The sequence below is a fragment of the Schistocerca nitens genome, chromosome 5 (assembly GCF_023898315.1).
Source record: "Schistocerca nitens isolate TAMUIC-IGC-003100 chromosome 5, iqSchNite1.1, whole genome shotgun sequence".
Lineage (NCBI taxonomy): Eukaryota > Metazoa > Arthropoda > Insecta > Orthoptera > Acrididae > Schistocerca > Schistocerca nitens.
This window is the reverse complement of record NC_064618.1, coordinates 323425600-323447489: the sequence shown is the minus strand read 5'-3', so window position 1 is coordinate 323447489 and position 21890 is coordinate 323425600. Positions and strand designations below refer to the sequence as shown.

Sequence of the window (21890 nt, the reverse complement as noted above, 5' to 3'; positions counted from 1 at the left end):
CAGCACCTGGATTTTATAGAGAGCACAGAAAACTACGATTCCCCACTTCAGTACATACTCCTTAGTGGTATTCTACAGGTTCGTAAGACTTTGTACCTCGATTTCTCGGAAACGCTTTAGAAGCGCATCATAGCAGAGCAGCTTTCGTTACATCTACCTACGTAATACATTTGTGTGAAAGATGAACGAAGTTGGTGATCTGATGGATGTGTGCTTCATTTGTGAGGAGATTAGTGGACGGATAAGGGGGACAGGCCGTATCCACACTTAACGCACATCCACAGGAGGGACCACAAAATCATGCTTCAATGTGACCAAATACTAAAGATTCAATCCTTTATGACCCTTCCAAATAAATTATTTTTAAAAATGTGGTTACAGACATTTCACAGTGAAGCTCTGTTACTTAACGGCAATCTCTCTAAAATTCGGAGCATTTTTATGTACGTTTCATACGTAATCGCTGAGTTGCATTGGGTAGACATAAAATCTTAAATCACCACGAAAAAATAAAGTTACATAATTAATTTTCCGTCGTTTGCACGTACACGCCTTCAGTGTTGGCAAACACTGTAGTCCCCACGGCGCTAGATGAGCTAAATCAAAACGGTGCAGCCCACTGATAAAGTGAAGCACCGAGATGGGTAGTTCGTTTTCTGAATTTGAAGGAGAACAATGCTGCAAAAATCTGTGCTGATTTGGTGGAAGTGTATGGCAACAATGCAGACGTTTCCAACCTGAACGACGAGTAACGAAGATGCAGACCATCTCTCTATGAACAAACTGGGAATCGCATGAGGGAACCCCGGTGTTCGAAGACTGGTGTATCACAATCGAGACGATGGTGGAAAAAGTGAAATTCACTCACAGATCCGTTTTCAGTATCTTGCACGACATTTTGAACATGGCAAAGGCTCGTCGCCCGCTGGTTCCGCGATTGCTCACACCCATTCGAAACGGTCGTCGAGCCTGGAAGAAGCGCAAATGTTGCAGCTGTCAGGCCAGTTCACATTAACTCTTCAGCCTCCAAATCACTGTGGACAAGCGCTGAGTGTATCACTTACGGCTCCGAAATAAAGGACAAAGCAAGCAGCGGGAGGATGTATATTTACTACCGTCCAAAAAGGACGAAGACATAACCATGACTAGGCAAGTGACGCTGTGTTTCTTGGGACTTTTATGGTGTGATAATTCTCGTAAGGTGTAAACCGAAACAGAAGCGTCGCTGACCAGTTTATTACGACGAAGGGGCACCGAAAGCTGTCTGAGGGACTCTACGGCAATGCCCCAAATAATTCAGCACAGGACACACGTACATATGCTGTTTCTTCGAGCACTCAGTTCTTAGCTCGCCCCCGTATCACACTGACAAGGTTCCCAGTGTATTCTTTCTCTTTCCTCGAATGAAGAAACATTTATGTGATATGCGTTTTCAGGATTACGAAGCAGTGATTTAAATGTGTCCGTTCCTTGGACATCCGAAATGACGATTTCTACACCCAAGGTCTCCACTTACAGCCAAGGTCTGCACCAAGTCATTCATCGTTGGCAGGAATGTGTCATACTGTAAAGAAGGACTAACACCAGCAAAATGTTTCATGGTCGTAGCTTGATTTTCTCGAGACGATAATTAAAACTTTTATAAATCCAACTCCAAAGAAGTCAGGTGCTGACAGCTGTGAATATACCCGAACTGTCAGTTTAATAAACCATGTTTGCAAAATACTGACACCAGTTATTTACAGAAAATGGAAAAAGTGGTAGGAGCCTACATCGGGGAAGGCCAGATTGGGTTCCAGAGAAATGAAGGAACATGCGAGGCATTACTGACCATACGACTTAGAAGAGGGATTAACGAAAGACGAATACGTTTACAATATATTTAGGTTTAGGGAAAATATTTGACAGTGTTGACTGAAAGACACTCTTTGAAGTCCTTAAAGTAGCGGGAATAAAACACAGGGAGCGAAAGGCTGTTTACAACTTGTACAGGAACCAGACTGCGATTACAGGATTCGAAGGACGTGAAACGCCTTGTGACTGAGAAGAGAGGAGACAGGGTTGTAGCGTATCGCCGATAGTACTCAATTTGTGCTTTAGCACGCAATAAGGGAAAACCCAGGAAAAATTTGGAGAAGAAATTAAAGTTCAGGATCAAGAAATAAAAACTACGAGATTTACCGATGACATTGTAATTTTGTTAGAGCAGTTGAATGGAATCAGTACTGTCTTGAAAAGAAGTTATAAGATGAACATTAACAACAGTAAAAGGAGAATGACGGTCTGTCGTAGAATGACACCAGGTGATTTTTTTTCTTTTTCTTTTTTTTAGGAATTAGACTTTAGAAGTGAGATACTAAAAGTAATAGATGAGTTTTGCTATTTGGGCAGCAAAATAAGTGATGATTGCCGAAGTAGTCAGGACATAAAATTCAGACTGATTATAGCACAAAAAGCATTTCTGAAAAAGAGAAACTTGTTAACGTCTATTGAAACGTGGTTGGTAAGCCGTTCGGTCAAGAAGAGAATATTTAAAAAAAATTTATAGCCAAGATCACGTTCAAAACTGTTTTTTATTGACCAGTTTCGGCAGGTAAGACTGTCATTTTCAGATCTTTAAAAGTTTTTTTGGTAGTACGTCAGGTTCCATTGTGCCTTCATTTCACTTGCCATGTTAACATTTTTGCGGAAAGTATACTGCACATTTCACACAGGTTTCTCGAAAAGAAAGTTACAAAGGGGTTTTTTCACAAGTAATAATATATACAGCTGAAATGCACCGCGTGGAACTTGGCAAGGATACAGCATGCAATAAACCTCTGTTAGTGTTGTTGCTGTAAACTGTATTCGCAGTTCTGGGTGAGTGCAGCGCATACGTATTACTCCTAAAGGGACCAGTTTGTGTTGTGATAAGTTGTTTTCATAGCGTAGTTTTATCTTTGCGTTTTCACAAACTTACCAAAACACGAACTACTTCCATCTGAACTAATGCATGAGCTGCAGTTACCCAGAACTGTGAATGCAGTTTACAGTAACAACACTAACAGATGTGTACTGCAGTCTTTATCCATAGACAATAACAGAGGAATGCGTTCTCCATTGTTTGCTGGATTCTGTAGGTCTTTTAATAGCAAGGAACCTGCAGTAGAAGAGATGTTTTACAGTAGCGAAGATGAAAAAGACTGTAATTTTTAAGGTATACATTTTGGAGTCCATGTTTAGTTAGCATTTCTGTCTTGTTTTGTCTACACTATGATCTCTCAAAATAGGAAATACGTTTTTTAACACCGGGTATATGACCCCCTCTTCCGATTTATTCTCCACCATGGCCATACTTCGGCACAGCCTGTTCCATTAGCAATACTGCTCATTTGTACCACAATATAGTAGTTTATTGCAGCGACATTGCAGCAATATTGACAGTAACATAACTGCGACAACTCATTACCGTAAAATATGGCCCGTGTAACCGCTACTTTTGGCACTTGATGATGGGAGCACGCTGCCGAAACGCATCGAGCCATTAAGTACTTGGGAAAAACCACTGAACAGAAAAACGTGTAATTTTATGTTTTGAAGCTTACCTGCTGGCAAAAGTCCAGCCCGGGAGCTGTGTTGAAGTAGACGAACTTGAGGGCGGAGCTGGGCCGGACTTCGTGCACGGCGACGTTGACGATGCGGGGCCGCTGGTCGACGCACGGCACCCTGGGAGCGCGCGGCGCGTAGACGGGCATGCAGAGCGGCGTGCACGAGGGCCGCGGGCAGGGGGGCGGCTTGACGCACACCTGGTTGCTGGGGCAGGTGGGCGCCGTGCACGGCAGGCAGCCCTTGGGCGGGCAGCAGCGCGGCTTGGGCCGGCACGGCGGGCACAGCACGGGCGGGCACGGGTACGGCGGGCAGCACGGCGGCGGGCAGCAGCGCGGCTTGCACGTCAGCACCGCGCTCGGCTGGCACGGCGGGCAGTTGGGCGGGTTCGGGAACGGGAAGCACGGCAGTGCTCGCACGCAGCACCCTCTGCAACACAACGATGCCCCGGTTACATCCAGACCTTTTTTTGTCTCCTGACTTCTTTGCTACCTCACCGGTACAGCGCCGTACGGGTGTGCACACCAAAAGCGGTTACCACGTAGCGGAGGCCAGCGCGAAGCGGCTTGACCCAGCGCGGGAAACATCCCCTGTTATCTAAGAGGCAGCAGCGTGGGGCCGCCGACTGGTTCGGCACCGCGCCTGATGGCGAGGCAAAATGTACATGACATTCTTTGCTCACTTTCGGCGCCGCCAGTTAGCGATGTACTGCGCTGAGAGAATCGAGGTGCGTGACCTTAATTCAGATAACACATCGAATTTTTCTTTAGACTTGGAAGGAAGTCTCTCTTTATCTCCAATCTCGAGAAAATGGATTTTATGTGGCACACTTAGTTCTGACAGCGAACACCAGTGATAAAGGTAGAATGAAGTATTCACAACACATCTCCCATCTCATAAACCATATGAGATATCGACATAAGATTTTGGCAAATGATAACACTCAAAGAGTAGCGTATTTTGCTATATGGTTAATATGTGAAATTTCATTATCTACTGCATTATTCAAGTAATTATAGATCTTTTTAGAGAACAATGTGATTTCTGAGGGCCTTCGATAGCTGGTGAAACGAGAATTGTTATGATTTTACAACAACATAAGTGAAGAAATTACACGAAATTATTCGAAATATCACGAATAACTGTGACTATTAACAAAATGGTGGGCACTTGACCATGAAACTGACATACACTATGTTATCAAAAGTATCCGGACACCTGGCTGAAAATGACTAACAAGTTCGTGGCGCCCTCCATCGGTAATTCTGGAATTCAATGTGTGTTGGCCCACCCTTAGCCTTGATGACAGCTCCCACTCTCGCAGGCACACGTTCAGTCAGGGACTGGAAGGTTTCTTGGGGAATGGCAGCCCATTGTTCACGGATTGCTGCACTGAGGAGAGGTATCGATGTCGGTCGGTGAGTCCTGGCACGAAGTCGGCGTTCCAAAACATCCCAAAGGTGTTCTATAGGATTCAGGTCAGCACTCTGTGCAGGCCAGTCCATTACAGAGATGTTATTGTCGTGTAAGCACTCCGCCACAGGCACTACACACGTTGGCAGATGACGTTCACCGGGCATTCGCCATACCCACACCCTGTTATCATATCGCCAAGTGCTGCACCGTGATTCGTCACTCCACCCAACGTTTTTCCATTGTTCAATCGTCCAATTTTTACGCTCCTTACAACAAGCGAGGCGTCGTTTGGCATTTACCAGCGTGATGTGTGGCTTATGAGCACCCGCTCGACCATGAAATCCAAGTTTTCTCAGTTCCCGCCTAACCACAGGCACCGACTCCATGGGCTTGAGGGGGTCCGAGCCCCTTCAAAAATTCGTTTGGGGGCCGGGGGTCGAGACCCCCAATAATTTAAAAAATTATTAGTTATATTATGCTTTGTAAGATCACAAAATTATGTTGAAATTTTTTATTTTCCTTGTTTGACGATTATTACCTTTGAAAATAAATTCATTAATGAGTTAAAACAAATAATTATTGCAGGAATAAGCAGGTTAACTGTGAGTGGTGTGAATCATGATAGTGTTACGATGCTGCGGGCACACTTAGAATTTGTGACGGTAAAGTATGGCGCCGGCGGGCCAGCGCTGTGACCGCGGCGACATCAAAAGGACTGTAGCAGAAGCGCCTGGAGTCCACTGCCTCGCGTCGCCTTGACGCTTCGAGACATTACGACGCCCACCCTGCTGTCCCAGTTATTCGGTGTGGGTAGTTTGGTTCAGTACATGCTGCAGACGCGTTTAGTGTTCCGTCTTTAGTGTCTCGTGTACTATTTTGTATGACTATATTTTATTCGTTTACTTTAGTTACTTGGTGTATTGTGAATTAAGTTCGCAATGGATAAATTTGTTGCCAAAAAGGCGCGCTTGTAAGTTGGTGATACTGCAAGTCAACCTCCAACAATTATTGTGACGTCAATTGCTTCATCGTCTTCAGGCGAGAACCCTCCACAGTCGACACCTGGACAATCCGGTAAGGGAAGATCATTTCAGAAGTCTTGGTTGATCAAATATACATAGCTAGAATATGAAGCATCTACCGAAAATTTTTTTTGCAAAACCTACAAAGAGGCAGACGCTAAAAATCGATTACAATTTCCTTCGAAAAAAGAAAATGCATTTACTTCCGTAGGGTTTTCTAACTGGAAAAAGGCTTTGAAAAAATTCCGTCTTCATAAAACTAAATTTACGCTTAAAGAAGGTGTTCTGAAACGAAATTCTATCACTAACCGAAGTGTGGTATCCCATCTGAATGACGTTAGATAGTGATATTAAGAAAGGTCGTTTAGCTCTTGAGACAATTTTTACTACCGTGCAATTTCTATGCCGACAAGGACTAGCAATTAGAGGGAAAGAAGGTGTAAACTCAAATTTTTTTCAATTGTTGGAGCTCCAAAAGAATGGCATACCTGAGTTTAAAGATTGGTTAGGGCACTCGGGGTATAAGTGGACGTCCCACGATATTAAAAACGAGATAATTGATCTACTAGGAAATTCTGTGTTGAGAAAAGTATTGGCTTCAGTCAATAAGACTGAAAAAAAAATGGTTCAAATGGCTCTGAGCACTATGAGGCTTAACTTCTAAGGTCATCAGTCCCATAGAACTTAGAACTACTTAAACCTAACTAACCTAAGGACGTCACACACATATATGCCCGAGGCAGGATCGAACCTGCGACCGTATCGGTCGCGCGGTTCCAGACTGTAGCGCCTAGAACCTTTCGGCCACCCCGGCCGGCTAAGAAGACTGAACATTTTTCTATTATGGTTGATGAAACAAGTGATCCTGCAATTCAAGAACATGTGTCATTTCGTATTTGCATTGTCGATGATTTCTTAATCATTAACAAAGACTTAATTGCCTTATACGAGACCCCCAACACTGAATCACAAACTATGTTTCGTATTTTAAAAGACGTTTTTGCTCGTCTGGATTTGTCAATAGATAACTTAAGACTACAGTGCTATGATAGTGCCACAAATATGAGAGATAAGTTTAGAGGACTAAAAAAGTTAGTTTTGGATATATAACCAAAAGCACGTTATGTGCACTGCACTTTTCACAGTTTAGACATGGCAGTTGTAGATAGTCTCCGCCATCTTACGTCTGTGAGAGATGATATGGCTTTAGCCAAGGACTTAATAAACACTTAAGGGTATCCCACATAAGGATGGGACTTTTCAGAAGCATACGCTGTGAGACCGCCAACGACCAAGCTGGTCTACGACCCCTTTGCCAGACTCTGTGAACTATGCGAGCTTCTAGTATCTTGAGAATATTGGAAAACTTTCAAGATCTTCTAGAGTTTTTTGAAACATTTTCTGCAGATTACAAAGCAGAGCAGGTTACCAATGTGCAGGTTACCTACAGTCAAAGTTACAATTCAAGACTTATCACTTTTTCCTTTTTTGCATGGTAAATGCAATGAACCCAGTAGAGGATGTCAATGAAAAAATTAAATGCCCTCATCTAAGTGTTGCTGATCTGGAAAATATATATGAGGGTTTGATTTGTACACTACTGGCCATTAAAACTCATACACCAAGAAGAAATGCAGGTGACAAACGGGTATTCATTGGACAAATATATTATACTAGAACTGACATGTGATTACATTTTCACGAAGTTTGGGTGCATAGATCCTGAGAAATCAGTACCAAGAACAACCACCTCTGGCCATAATAAAGGCCTTGATACGCGTGGGCATTGAGTCAAACAGAGCTTGGTTGGCGTGTACAGGTACAGCTGCCCATGCAGCTTCAACACGATACCACAGTTCATCAAGAGTAGTGACTGGCGTATTGTGACGAACCAGTTGCTCGGCCACCATTGACCATACGTTTTCAATTGGTGAGAGATATGGAATGTGCTGTCCAGGGCAGCAGTCGAACATTTTCTGTATCCAGAAAGGCCCGTACAGGACCTACAACATGCGGTCGTGCATTATCCTGCTGAAATGTAGGGTTTCGCAGGGATCAGAATGAAGGGTAGAGCCCCGGGTCGTAACACATCTGAAATGTGACGTCCACTGTTCAAAGTGCCGTCAATGCGAACAAGAGGTGACCGAGACGTGTAACCAATGCCACCCCATACCATCACGCCGGGTGATACGCCAGTATGGCGATGACGAATACACGTTTCCAATGTGCGTTCACCGCGATGTCGCCAAACACGGATGCGACCATCATGATGCTGTAAACAGAACCTGGATGCATCCGAAAAAATGACGTTTTGCCATTCGTGCACCCAGGTTCGTCGTTGAGTACACCATCGCAGGCGCTCCTGTCTGTGATGCAGCGTCAAGGGTAACCGCAGGCATGGTCTCGAGCTGATAGTCCATGTTGCTGCAAACGTCGTCGAACTGTTCGTGCAGATGGTTGTTGTCTTTCAAACGCCCCCATCTGTTGACTCAGGGATCGAGACGTGGCTGCACGATCCGTTACAGCCATGCGGATAAGATGCCTGTCATCTCGACTGCTAGTGATACGGGGCCGTTGGGATCCAGCACGGTGTTCCGTATTACCGTCCTGAACCCTCTGATTCCATATTCTGCTAACAATCATTGGATCTCGACCAACGCGAGCAGCAATGTCGCGATACGATAAACCGCAATCGCGATAGGCTACAATCCGACCTTTATCAATGTCGGAAACGTGATGGTACGCATTTCTCCTCCTTACACGAGGCATCACAACAACGTTTCACCAGGCAACGCCGGTCAACTGCTGTTTGAATGTGAGAAATCGGTGGAAACTCTCCTCATGTCAGCACGTTGTAGGTGTCGCCACCGGCGTCAACCTTGTATGAATGCTCTGAAAAGCTAATCATTTGCATATCACAGCGTCTTCTTCCTGTCGGTTAAATTTCGCGTCTGTAGCACGTCGTCTTCGTGGTGTAGCAATTTTAATGGCCAGTAGTGTATATTGAATGGAAGGAGTGATAGTTTTGAACATTTTTGGTAATTGTGTTTAAAAGAAAAACCTTCACAAGCTGATGATCCTTCGCTTCCTCGGAATTGAAGTATACCAAAGAAGTATGAAAACAATGTCAGCAACATTAGGGCACCTGCTGGCCAAATACCTGGCCGAATTACTAAGTCCTTATGTGCGTCAAAGCCGTCATCACGTTCGTAATTCTGTGGATTTCGTAAAACGTCTTAACTTCAAGCTGAAAGACTCAAACATCCTCTTGAGTTTTGACGTTGTTTTATTATTCACCAGGGTGCCTCTTCCAGAATCAGTTGAGCTTATTGCACAGAAATTTGACGAGAAGACGACCGACCTTTTCTAGCACTTTCTGACCTCCGCGTTTTTTGTCTTTAATGGAGGATATTATGAACAAACAGAAGGAGTCGCAATGGGGAGCCCACTCTCGCCTGTGGTTGCGAATTTCTATATGGAGTACCTCGAGGAGGAAGCATTGGCGTCATCCAAAACGAAACCTACTTGTTTTCTACGTCATGTTCAAAAATGGTTCAAATGGCTCCAAGCACTATGGAACTTAACATCTGAGGTCATCAGTCCCATAGACTTAGAACTACTTAAACATAACTAACCCAAGGACACACGTCCAAGCCCGAGACAGGATTCGAACCTACTACCATAGCAGCAGCGCGGTTCCTGACTGAAGTGCCTAGAATCGCTCGTCCACAGCGGCCGGCCCTACGTTATGTGGATGATACGTTCGTGATCTGGCCCCATGCAAGGGGCAAGCTCCTAGACTTCCTTAAACAACTGAACTCCATACATCCGAACATCAAACTCACTGTGGAGACCGAAGCAGAAAGAAGATTACCATTCCTGGTCGTCATGGTCAAAAGAAGAGCGGATGGCACCCTGGGCCGCGGGGTGTACAGGAAGAAAATGCACACCGACCTGTATTTGCATGCGGATAGCTGCCATCACCGTGCGCAGAGGAATGGGGTGCTAAACACACTGGTGCACGTGGCGCGCACCATCTCTGATGCAGAGTGTCTGCTCCAAGAGCTGGAATACCTCAAAACTGTATTCCGGAAAAACGGGTACTCGGAATGGGAGATCAGACGCGCTCTCCGCCCCACCTCTACAGTACAGCGTGTGGAGACGGAAGAAGTCACGGAGAACGAGATAGCCACTACCTATATATCGTATACTGGCGCACTATCGGGTAACATAGGACGAATAATGAGAAAACACCAAGTATGAACTGTCTTTTGCCCACCAAATAAAACACGAGCATTATTGGGGAGTGTCTAAGACGATCTCGGTTTGCGGAAGGCCGGCATATACCAGATTCTGTGTCATTGTGGGAAGACTTAAATTGGACAGACAGTTCGCACCATCGAAGATAGTTGCCGAGAACATCAGAGGCACACTCGATTTGGGTACCCCAACAAGTTGGCGGTCGCAGAGCACTGTTTGTCTGAAATGGACTACCAACATACCCGGGTTATGGCACAGACATTTAAATACTGGGACTGCGTCGTTAGGCTATCGAAATTCGTACCAGGGACGGACTCATCATCCGAGATTGCGGCTACAACCTCAGCAGGGCATGGGAACCAGCACTGAGTCTAATCAAAAAGACGCTCAGCAAAGGATACGAACGGGCGACTAGGGCGGACGAGGCAATTACACCGACGCCACCACAGACGCCGACGCCAGCGTCTCAGCCACCGTCGGCGCGCGGGCGCGGACCGCGGGGAGAACGCCTCGCGAGGGAAGGGGATTTAATACGGCCGCCCACCCTCATAAGCTCAGTTCGTCAGCGCACCTGACGATGGCGACATGTCTGATCGCCGAAATATTGTGCCCGTTGGACACTATGGACCGGCAGTACACTTGTGGACTGTTCGAGCATATTCTGAACTTGGTTATTAATTATTAAATTTCAATATCGCCCTATGTCCATCGTAAAGCTGAACAATAATTTACGTTTTGTTATTAACAGTAAGATCAGTATTATCGCAAAATACGAAATGTTTTAGCTTAAATGGATACAGATAACTACTGGGACGTCATGAAACTGTAAATGTAATAACGACTGGATCGGTTAATGAAGAATGACTGAGAAAACTGAATTCCGATTTGGATGATCCAGATTTATCGTTTGTAAGTGGTGGGGTTTACACATCAAGAAAAATACGAAAATAACTGGAAACGAAACACAAATAAAGAGTTCCGGAGAAGAAATTGTAAAACCTTTACTTTCCGTGACAACTTAGTACGATTTGTTGCAACACTTTGAAACGCAGCGAGGATTACCGGCCATTACAACTGAGCGATAAGGAAGGATCACAAACAACGAAATTTCACTTATTGGTGTATGCAGTATAATGGGAAGGATGCATGATTAAATATTTATGTGATGTGGGGTTATACACGGTGCGAAATGTAGTACATTGGGCTGCAGTCTCTAGAAGCAACAGTGGTTCTAACACGGTTAGGCACCGAATCGAACTGGGGTTGGATAACAGATACAGGAAGGAAAGAGCGGGGCAAAATGACCAGACTAAGGAATTTATGTTTTTAAGCTGAATAGCAATGGACGGAAATGCGCAGAAAAGAGCGATTGTAATCTACAACAACTGAAGGATAATATGGAGTAGTTTAATTACCTTAGGGTCATAATAAGTACTTTAAACTATTCAACTTTCACAAAGTGGCGAAATGGTAACTTTGTCCTACCCGAGCGGAAATCGGCCTCTTAGTTTTAAATTCAAAAATAAGGGATAAAATGTGTTTTGACAAAGAACTAAATACACACATCAAAAAAAGTTTTGTATCACCCTGGTTCCCATAACTCCTGAAGACAGACGTTGGCTGTGGATATTGTATCACAGACACAGTCCCTTTAACTCTTGAGAGATGTCACTAAACCCGCCCAAAGCTGTAAACAACCATGCACGAGCAGCGCCTATTAGACGGAGAGGGGCTGACAGCCGATCAGTTCCAGTCATTCCACCAGGAAGGAGGTACACGGCTCATGTTGTCTGTAGTTCAACCATGCCCAGACGGTCAATACCGCGGTTCGATCGCGTCGGCATTGTTACTTTGTGCCAGGAAGGGCTCTCAACAAGGTAAGTGTCCAGGCGTGAACCAAAGCGATGTTGTTCGAACATGGAGGAGATACAGAGAGACAGGAACTGTCGATGACATGCCTCGTTCAGGCCGCCCAAGGGCTACTACTGCAGTGCATGACCGCTACCTACGGATTATGACTCGGAGGAACCCTGACAGCAACGCCACCATGTTGAGTGACACTTTTCGTGCAGCCACAGGACGTCGTGTTACGACTCAAACTGTACGCAGTATGCTGCATGATGCGCAGCTTCACTCCCGAACTTCCATGGCGAGATCCATCTTTGCAACCACGACTCCATGCAGCGCGGTACAGATGGGCCCAACGACATGCCGAATGGACTGCTCAGGATTGGCATCACCTTGTCTTCACCGATGAGTGTAGTATATGCCTTCAACCAGACAATCATCGGGACGTGTTTGGAGGCAACCCGATGAGGCTCAACGCCTTAGACACACTGTCCGGCGAATGCAGCAAGGTGGAGGTTCCCTGCTGTTTTGGGGTGGCATTATGTGGGGCCGACGTACGCCGGTGGTGGTCATGGAAGGCGCCGAAACGGGTGTACGATATGTGAATGCCATCCTCCGACCGATAGTGCAACCATATCGGCAGCATATTGGCGAAGCATTCGTCTTCATGGACGACAATTCGCGCCCCCATCGTGCACATATTATGAATAAATTCCTTCAGGATAACGACATCGCTCGACTAGAGTGGCCAGCATGCTCTCCAGACATTAACCCTATCGAACATTCCTGGGATAGATTAAAAAGGGCTGTTTATGACCCACCAACCACACTGAGGGATCTACGCCGAATCGCCGTTGAGGAGTGGGACAATCTGGACCAACAGTGCCTTGATAAACTTGTGGATAGTATGCCACGACGAATACAGGCATGCATCAATGCAAGAGGACATGCTACTGGGTATTAGAGGTAACGGTGTGTATATTAATCTGGACCACCACCTCTGAAGGCCTCGCTGTCTGGTGATACAACATGCAATGTGTGGTTTTCATGTGCAATAAAAAGGGCGGAAATGATGTTTATGTTGATCTCTATTGCAATTTTCTGTACATCTTCCGGAGCTCTCGGAACAGAGATGATGCAAAACATTTATTGATGTAATAAAATTATAAACAGCCGACCAGTTGCAATGGATAAAGAAATTCTTTACCTACGTTTCGACAAATATAAATTTGTCTTATTCAGAAGGTAACAATTTTACATTAGTAAGGACTAATGTACCATCGCCGTTTTTACAATTGTCGGCATAGATCCATGTGTCAAAAATAAAATATAGCCCTAGAATTAGGGTTTGTCACGTTAATATAAAATAGCTCGTGGATCTTGCAGAGCTAATGAATCTTGCAGTGTTCACAGCCGACAAGGTCGGTTGTGAGCTCTGCAAGATCCATGAGCTATTTTATATTAACGTGACAAATCCTAATTCTAGGGCTATATTTTATTTTTGACACATGGATCTATGCCGACAATTGTAAAAACGGCGATGGTACTTTAGTCCTTACTAATGTAAAATTATTACCTCTGAAGAAGACAAATTTATATTTGTCGAAACCTAGGAAAAGAATTTCTTTATCCATTGCAATTGCTCGGTTGTTTATAGTTTTATTACGTGAAACCGTTGCTGTTGTGCAGCTATGTTTAAAAGATTTATTGATGTGTGTAGATTTTATTCTGAAACATGATTCGAATTAAATTATTTGCACTTTTCACAAATAAAAGTCAACCTTTGTTCATCACCTTCTATGCAGAGTTCGTGTGCTCAGATGGAGCACAATTATTAGTAATTCCAATGCTCTTCTGGGCTAGAATTAAAACATTTTCTTCTCAATACATGCGTTCTCTGCCTTCATCGTTGTCGCCAACAAGAGCTTTTCTAGGGCTGGGTTTCCTGTTCTTCGCGCTCTTCTTTGTACTGCGTTCTCTTCTTTTCCATTTTTACTTATTTTATTTTCTTTATCTGCTCTTTCTTTATTTACCTCTTTTAGGCCACTGTTATAAGGCCTTACTATAAGTACCGCCGTGTAGCCCTTCTTTCGGCCACTGCTTTTTGTTTTCCGTCTACACAAAGTGGGCAGAACCCCCTCCGAGGGGGCCTCTTGAGCCGCATTGACGTCATTGCATAAAAGCTGTATTCATTCTAATAGCATGACCGAAGTGCCAATAACTAAAGAAGGATTATGGAGTTCAGGTGTGACACTTAATATATATTTTCCTTCAAAAGACGAAAGTCTCATCCCCTCTTCACGATAAATACAGAAGCTGACCACTTACCTTGCATCAAGATAACAAAAAGCAAAAAAAAATATTATAACTGTGAGGAGAGCCACAGCAAACAGATTAGACTTCGTTCGGTAACTGGGCCCTCCATGGAGAATACACTGAAGCATTTCCCGCGCCATGCTGGCACCTTATATTTCCCAGGACGCCAATGGCCACTTTGCCCGCCATGGCCACTTTGCCCGGCTCTCCCCTGCATCATTTCATGCTGCTTCAACTCTATAATAGAGTTCATCAGTCGAAGTGCCTGGTGAGCAGTGGTGTGCCCGATTCTTGGTAACACATGACCAGATGTTTTCAGTGGATAAAAGATCTGGAGAACGCGCTGGCCAAGGTAGCCGCAGAACAATTTTTATATCAAGCTGGGTAAAGAGAGCATGGTAAACATGTGATCTAGTGTCCCATCTTGTTGGGAAATAACATCATGGAGATATCGAAGACAGATCAGCCACCAGGCTAACGACATAAGAAATATATCGCCTACTGTTTAAATTACCTGCTATCAAACCCGAGGTGACCTTATTGTGTGCCGTTGGGAACCCAAAGCACCACACAAGACATGTATGATGATGTCAAATGGAATCTGTCAAGGTTCGTTCATCTTGGAGCTTAGACCCACTTATACGCACATCGTGAAGCTCTACACAGAACTGGAACTCGTCCGAAAAAGCGACGTGGTGCCACTTCTGTGCCCAGGGTTGTCGTTGGGTGCACCACTGTTGGCGTCCCTCTCTTTACTGCCGCAATAAGGGGAGCTGCTACAGCAAACAAAGTCATTTCCCAACTCAGGCTAATTGACTTGGCTGTTGTAACGGGACATCCTCCTCTAGCATTAGTTTTCCTCAGCAGTAGTTGTCAATACCAGTGTTACTTTTCGAATTCTGGACAGGTCAGTATTATCTCAACTGATTTTCTGAAAACTTTCGTATAATTTTTAACACAGTATGTTATATTTCAAGCTAAAATTTATGAAAAGGAATTACATTATTTTGGATGTTGTAATAGATAAGTACTAGCACTGAATGTACAGTTAAAATTATTTTCTTAGAAACATTTGAAATTACGAATTATTTGGCATACTTAAAATTTCTGTTATTAATTACGCAGTCTAGTTCTGTTTACTATGTTTATTTCTGGATTTATTTATGAAATAATAATCGAAACTAACAAAAATTCATTTGTCAAGAAAAATTGTAAACCCATTGGAATATTGTTATTCCTGCTGAGTGAGACAGTGGTAAGCATGCCTCAGATGTGATCGGACGTATTGTATTTTGTGCGAAAAATGTAATTTCGGCTTTTAATGTGAAAAATCAAAAGACTGTATGATATAGTAAAATGTGACAAAATATATTAACGTTACAACAAAATTCTGCAAGAACAATCTTCAAATGTATTTAGATTAACTCAGCCATAAGGACCTAAAATGTGAGTATTAGAGCTTCAAGAATCAGACCCCTAGACAAAAAGAACTGGAGCCAACTCTACATGAGAAGATAAGTAAACTAGAAAGTTTATTGTAATTTTCTCTCCTCTCAAATCTAATATGGACAATAGCTGCAACTAGGAAGGTGGGGGTAGATTACACTGTACGAACCGGAGCAGTCGACATGTAATAATATATTTGGCGCCTAGGTCTCCAGTCGCGTGGGGTGACTGAATTCCTGCATGGCGTTGGGTATGGCCCTTCTGAAACCATAGATTCCATGTTTACATGACGGTCCTGAGACCCCGTCCAATGGGGTCAGCAATATTGCGGGACGATAAACTGCAGTCTCCGTAGCCGTGATTGCACCACTGTCGAATTCCAGAATGCGTTGGTGGACGTCTCTCCTTTTTAGAGGAGGCATAACACGATCTTCTCGCAAACATACAACAGTCAAATCTGACTTTCGAATGAAAAACTCACTGTGTAATCGTTCCTTACATGCAGAATGGAGACCATGTTACGTTGTTTGTAAGGTTTGCAGTGAGATGTTTATCATTTGCATATCCAAGCATATGGTTCAAATGGCTCTGAACACTATGGGACTTCACATCTGAGGTCATCAGTCCCCTAGAACTTGGAACTACTTAAACCTAAGTAACCTAAGGACATCACACACATCCATACCCAAGACAGGATTCGAACCTGCGACCGTAGCGGTCGCGCGGTTCCATACTGAAGCGCCTAGAACCGCTCGGCCACACCGGCCGGCATATCCAAGCATAAAGTACCCTTTATTCCAGTTTGACGTTTGTTGAATAGTGTTGCAATTGTAATGGCAATTTTATAGAAAATTCCGGAAGACGCACCAGGAGTGTTACCTAATAGTTTCTCAAACTGTGAAATACGAGTATCCTACCCATTGAGTCCGTCGCGCTGCTACTTATGCTTGTACATTAACTGCTACAGTGTTTTCAGCCATTTTTTATTAAAGAAGCGCGCTCAACGGCCTCACACAATCCTAAGATAGTCCACAAGCTTCATAATGAAAGTGTATGATTTTTAGCAAAAAATTATATAAGCATAATGTGACGATAAAATATAATTTCTTACTAAGTCAGACTTAAGTACTAGCCATACTAGCATTTATTAACAGCAACAGAGGTTTAGTAGCTAGTTTTACGAGTGAATAGAGAGATTGTCTTTTTTCACTGCTGACAAAAACTTTTACAGGTTGGGGTCTGTGCCAATATTACTACAAATACGCCTATGTATATACTCATCGTGATGTTTTTCTTGTATTACGTACATACAAAGGAATGTGTTCCAGTATTAATAGTGTACTTTATACTTAACTTTAGAAAGCAGTAATTTTTTTGTTTACAACGATGACAGTGTCATATTATGAGCCCGTTTCGTGCTGCCATTGCGAACCACCAGTATAAAAGGGCACAAACTATGATCACTACAGAACTTCTGTTTAATTAAGTGCTGCAGACACCTCGAAAAGACTTAAAGCCCAGGAGAAAACAAAAAAGAAAGTCTCCGGATAAATAAGCCACGATAAGAGCTTTAGAGGTGCTATCAAAGAAGATAATGGGCTTAAAAAAAGGCAAAAATATCGTTATCTGTTCCTAAAGCAGCACTGCAGGACTATTCTGTCTTGGCTTGCCTTTTGAAAAAGCAGTTAGTATAAAACTCAGGAGGCAGCCGATTTTGTCTACTGACTGGGAAGAGGAACTTGTAATATTTTATTATAATGGAATCTTAATTTTGTATCCTCACGAGAGACGATGTGCGGCCTTTGTCTTACTTGTTATATGAGAAAAATGGAATCCCGACCCATTCACTTGTGAAGTTGTAGAAACGGTCTGGTTCGGCCATTTCATGAACTGCCACAAAGCAGTTTTGTCTGTCCTAAAAACGTGGGCAATTTCAATTTCTCGTGCTAATGTGTTCAATAAGGAGGCTATAAACGAATTTTTTTGATATTCGGGAGGCTGAGCTTGATAAACATGCCTATCCACCGAATCGCATGTTTAGTGTGGTTGAAACCGGCATATCCATCGTGCAAAGCAGGTCCGTCGGGGTGATTGGTCTTAGAGGGAAACGCCATGATGGAGCGCTGCTGAGAGGGGGAATCTCATTACAGGTCTGTGTTGCGCGAGTGCCGGAGGAACTCGTGTAAGGCGAAATTCTAAATGTCATCTTTATGGGTGGATTCAAGGAAATCTGGTCCAGTCACTTTATTAAGAAGACCAAGCCCACAGGAGAAGAGCCTGTCCTTCCATTCTTGATGAGTATAGCACGCACACAAAATATATTGAGGTTGTTGGTATAGCCCGAAATATTACTCTCATAATCCTTCCTACTCATACAAATTGCAAGATGCAACCCTTTGACAACACATTTATGGGCCTGTTAAAACAATAATACAGTGAGAATATACCACAATGGTTGCGTCTAATGACAGGCCACCTGGACAATATGATTTTGTAAACTACACTATGCGATCAAAAGTATCCGGACACCCTCAAAAACATACGTTTTTCATATTAGGTGCATTGTGCTGCCACCTGCTGTCAGGTACTCCATATTAGCAACCTCAGTAGTCATTACACATCGTGAGAGAGCAGAATGGGGCGCTCCGCGGAACTCACGGACTTCGAACCCGGTCAGGAGATTGGGTGTCATTTGTGTCATACGTCTATACGAGATTTCCACACTCCTAAACAACCCTAGGTCCACTATTTCCGATATGATAGTGAAGTGGAAACGTGAAGCGACACGTACAGCACAATAGTGTAAGGCCGACCTCGTCTGTTGACTGACAAAGACCGTCGACAGTTGAAGAGGGTCGTAATGTGTAATAGGCAGACATCTGTCCAGACCATCACACAGGAATTCCAAACTGCATCAGGATCCACTGCAAGTACTATGACAGTTAGGCGGGAGGTGAGAAAACTTGGATTTCATGGTCGAGCGGCTGCTCACAAGCCACACATCACGCCTGTAAATGCCAAACGATGCCTCGCTTGGTGTAAGGAGCATAAACATTGGACGATAAAACATTGTGTGGAGTGACGAATCACGGTACACAATGTGACGATCCGATGGCAGGGTGTGGGTATGGCGAATGCCCGGTGAGCGTCATCTGCCAGCGTGCATAGTGCCGTCAGTAAAATTCGGAGGCGGTGGTGTTATGGTGTGGTCGTGTTTTTTCATGGAGAGGGCTTGCACCCCTTGTTGTTTTGCGCGGCACTATCACAGCACAGGCCTACACTGATGTTTTAATCATCTTCTTGCTTCGTACTGTTGAAGAACAGTTCGGGGATGGCGATTTCATCCTTCAACACGATCGAGCACCTATTCATATTGCACGGCCTCTGATGGAGTGGTGGCACGACAACTTCTTAATGGACTGGCCTGCACAATGTCCTGACCTGTATCCTACAGAACACCTTTGGGATGTTTTGAAACGCCGACTTCGTGCCAGGCCTCATCGACCGACATCGATATCTCACCTCAGTGCACCAATCCGTGAACAATGGGCTGCCATTCCCCAAGAAACCTTCCAGCCCCTGGTTGAACGTATGCCTGCGAGAGTGGAAGTTGTCATCAAGGCTAATGGTGGGCCAACACCATATTGAATTCCAGCATTACCGATCGAGGGCGGAACGAACTTGTAAGTCATTTTCAGCCAGGTGTCCGGATATTTTTGATGACATAATGTACTTGGCAATACTTAGCTAATGTGTCAAACTGAAATTATCGCCGCCGGTGGTTTCAGTGAAGCATCTACCCCTGCAAGTGACAAGTTTTTACTGGGACTGATTTTTATCCTCTTGGGACAACATGGCAGGGTTATATATGCAAAGTCTCCAACAAAACGACGTTAACGCGTCCTCAGATGAGAGGTGAACTCCCCATGTTTTTCTGTCGAGACACTGAATAATTCGAAATAGAATATTTTCCCGCGTGCTAAGGATTTAGAAGAAACTGGTCCCTCCTTCTGACATCAAAGAAACCTGAATTAGCTGTTCTACCAACAATCAATAGGCCCATTCTAAAACCCAAGCCAAGAGGACAAACGAAGGCCCTAAGTATGCAAAAACTGCCTTAATAATATCCTCTCTTTATAAACTGAAGTTAGCAGATGCAGAACAGAAGGGAGCAGGGAAAGAATGTAGAAATAAATTCCAAGAGGAAAGACAGAAAAGGAGACAACATGATGTGAAAGACTCTCGGAAGAAAGCGCGTAAGAGATGGGATGCAACCCGTAATAAGTGAAGAAAAACGAAGAAAGAAATAAAAAGACTCCCAAGAAGGCTTGCAAGAGAAAATTGCTTCTCTCTCCCAAAGATTGTGATGATCATTCAAATTCAAACATAGACTGGGATGAGTCCATTCCTGACACTGCATTTGGTGTTAGCATGCCAGTCAATGATGGGCACTGCTTGCCTTTCTTTTGTGAAGAGATGTATGCAGAGGTCTGTAGTGACAAACGAGGGTGAAGTGTCTGCTGGGTGACGTATGTGGTGGCTGCGAGACTGACATGTGTTTGACTTTTACAAATAGATAAACTGTTTTTCTTAATGCAAAGACTACATAAATGTTGATTTTTAAATGAATTTAAATATTTCTACATTTTTTAAATTTATTCCATGGGGCTCATATTACAAACACAACATTTTTTTCGCAGATTGTGTGAAGCTCTCTAAAACAAATAGGATTTTTTGCATCATACATAATACCTCAAAAACTGTTTGCTAAATATGTGAAAGACATGGCATATTATGTGCTCAGCAAGTTTCAGGCAGACAGTAAATAAATTGTGGCAGTAAGGATAAAAAAAGAAAGCGGAGATCTCATTATATCACCTCTTTCTAAATAACTCATTTGTGTTTCTAACCATCGTTAAGAGATAACTAACTTGCAGCAGCTGGCATCCTCAAGACACATTAATATTCGCGTCTCTGGGCGCCATCATGGAAATTTGTTTCCATATGTTGGGCTATTAGGGAGATGTATTACACAAAGACAGAAAAAAATAAAATAGTTTTATGTGATTTCCAATAATCATTGTATGTAGCATGGAACTGTAGTTTTCGCACACCATAGATGGATGGAAAGTTATTTATAATCAGGTATGTGTGATTATATGCAGTGCTGTTGCATTTGTGTCACAAGAGACTACTGAGGAAACAAGAATATAATTAAAAGTTGTTTTTGAGAGAGCTGAAGGAATCACTAGCTATACCAGTCAATCAAGAAAGAAAATAAAGGAGGGGGAAAACATAGCTATAAGCACTTCCCAAGGATTCACTACTTCAGAAAGATAAGAAGGAGAAGAAATTTTCATTGTTAGGCAGTATTGCCTAACAGTGTGCAAGGGGACTGATCCTTGTTCTTTATTTTATTCTTTATTTTACACAGTCAATATCGCAGTAAGGGACGTTGTCTTCTATGCTGCATTTTACCCCTTTTTTGTTTTATAAGATTTAACTCTGGCAGTGCGTGGTCAGACTTGTTTTGATTGATACTTTGTTTATGTGACTATCTGTTTCGTGGTACTCTAGTGAGAAACTATGAACGTTTGTATTTGCCGAAATATTGGCTGTATTGACATAGCCTGCTAATACAACCTTTTGCAGACCCAATAGCATTGTCGACTAATAAGCGAGAAACGTTCATGCGGAGTATCTTCAGGAATATGTGCCTGGCTCGAGAAACATTTGACTAACAGAACACAGTACAGTACACTGGATGCCGATTGTTCCACAGAAACGAAAATAACATGGAGTGTTTCCTATGGAAGCATAATAGGACCTCTAATAATTCCTATATACCTAAATGACATACCACACAAAATCAGAAGCGCTATAAGACTGTTTCTATCTATGTTGTTGTGTACGGGAAGGTGCCGTTGCTGGACAAACATAAGGAACTGCAGAATGATTCTGATAATATTTCCACTTTGTGTAATGAATAGCAGCTCT

The 21890-nt window shown here is 43.4% G+C and overlaps 1 protein-coding gene across 1 annotated transcript in view; it reads right to left on the bottom strand.

Annotated features, from left to right (window-relative positions):
- Window positions 1–21890, bottom strand: part of LOC126260428 (late cornified envelope-like proline-rich protein 1) — a 99417-nt gene that overhangs the window by 64270 nt on the left and 13257 nt on the right. Inside the window, exon 2 of the mRNA XM_049957757.1 lies at window positions 3585–4014. Coding sequence (XP_049813714.1) covers window positions 3585–4014 — 430 coding nt within the window. The remainder of the gene's footprint in view (window positions 1–3584; window positions 4015–21890) is intronic.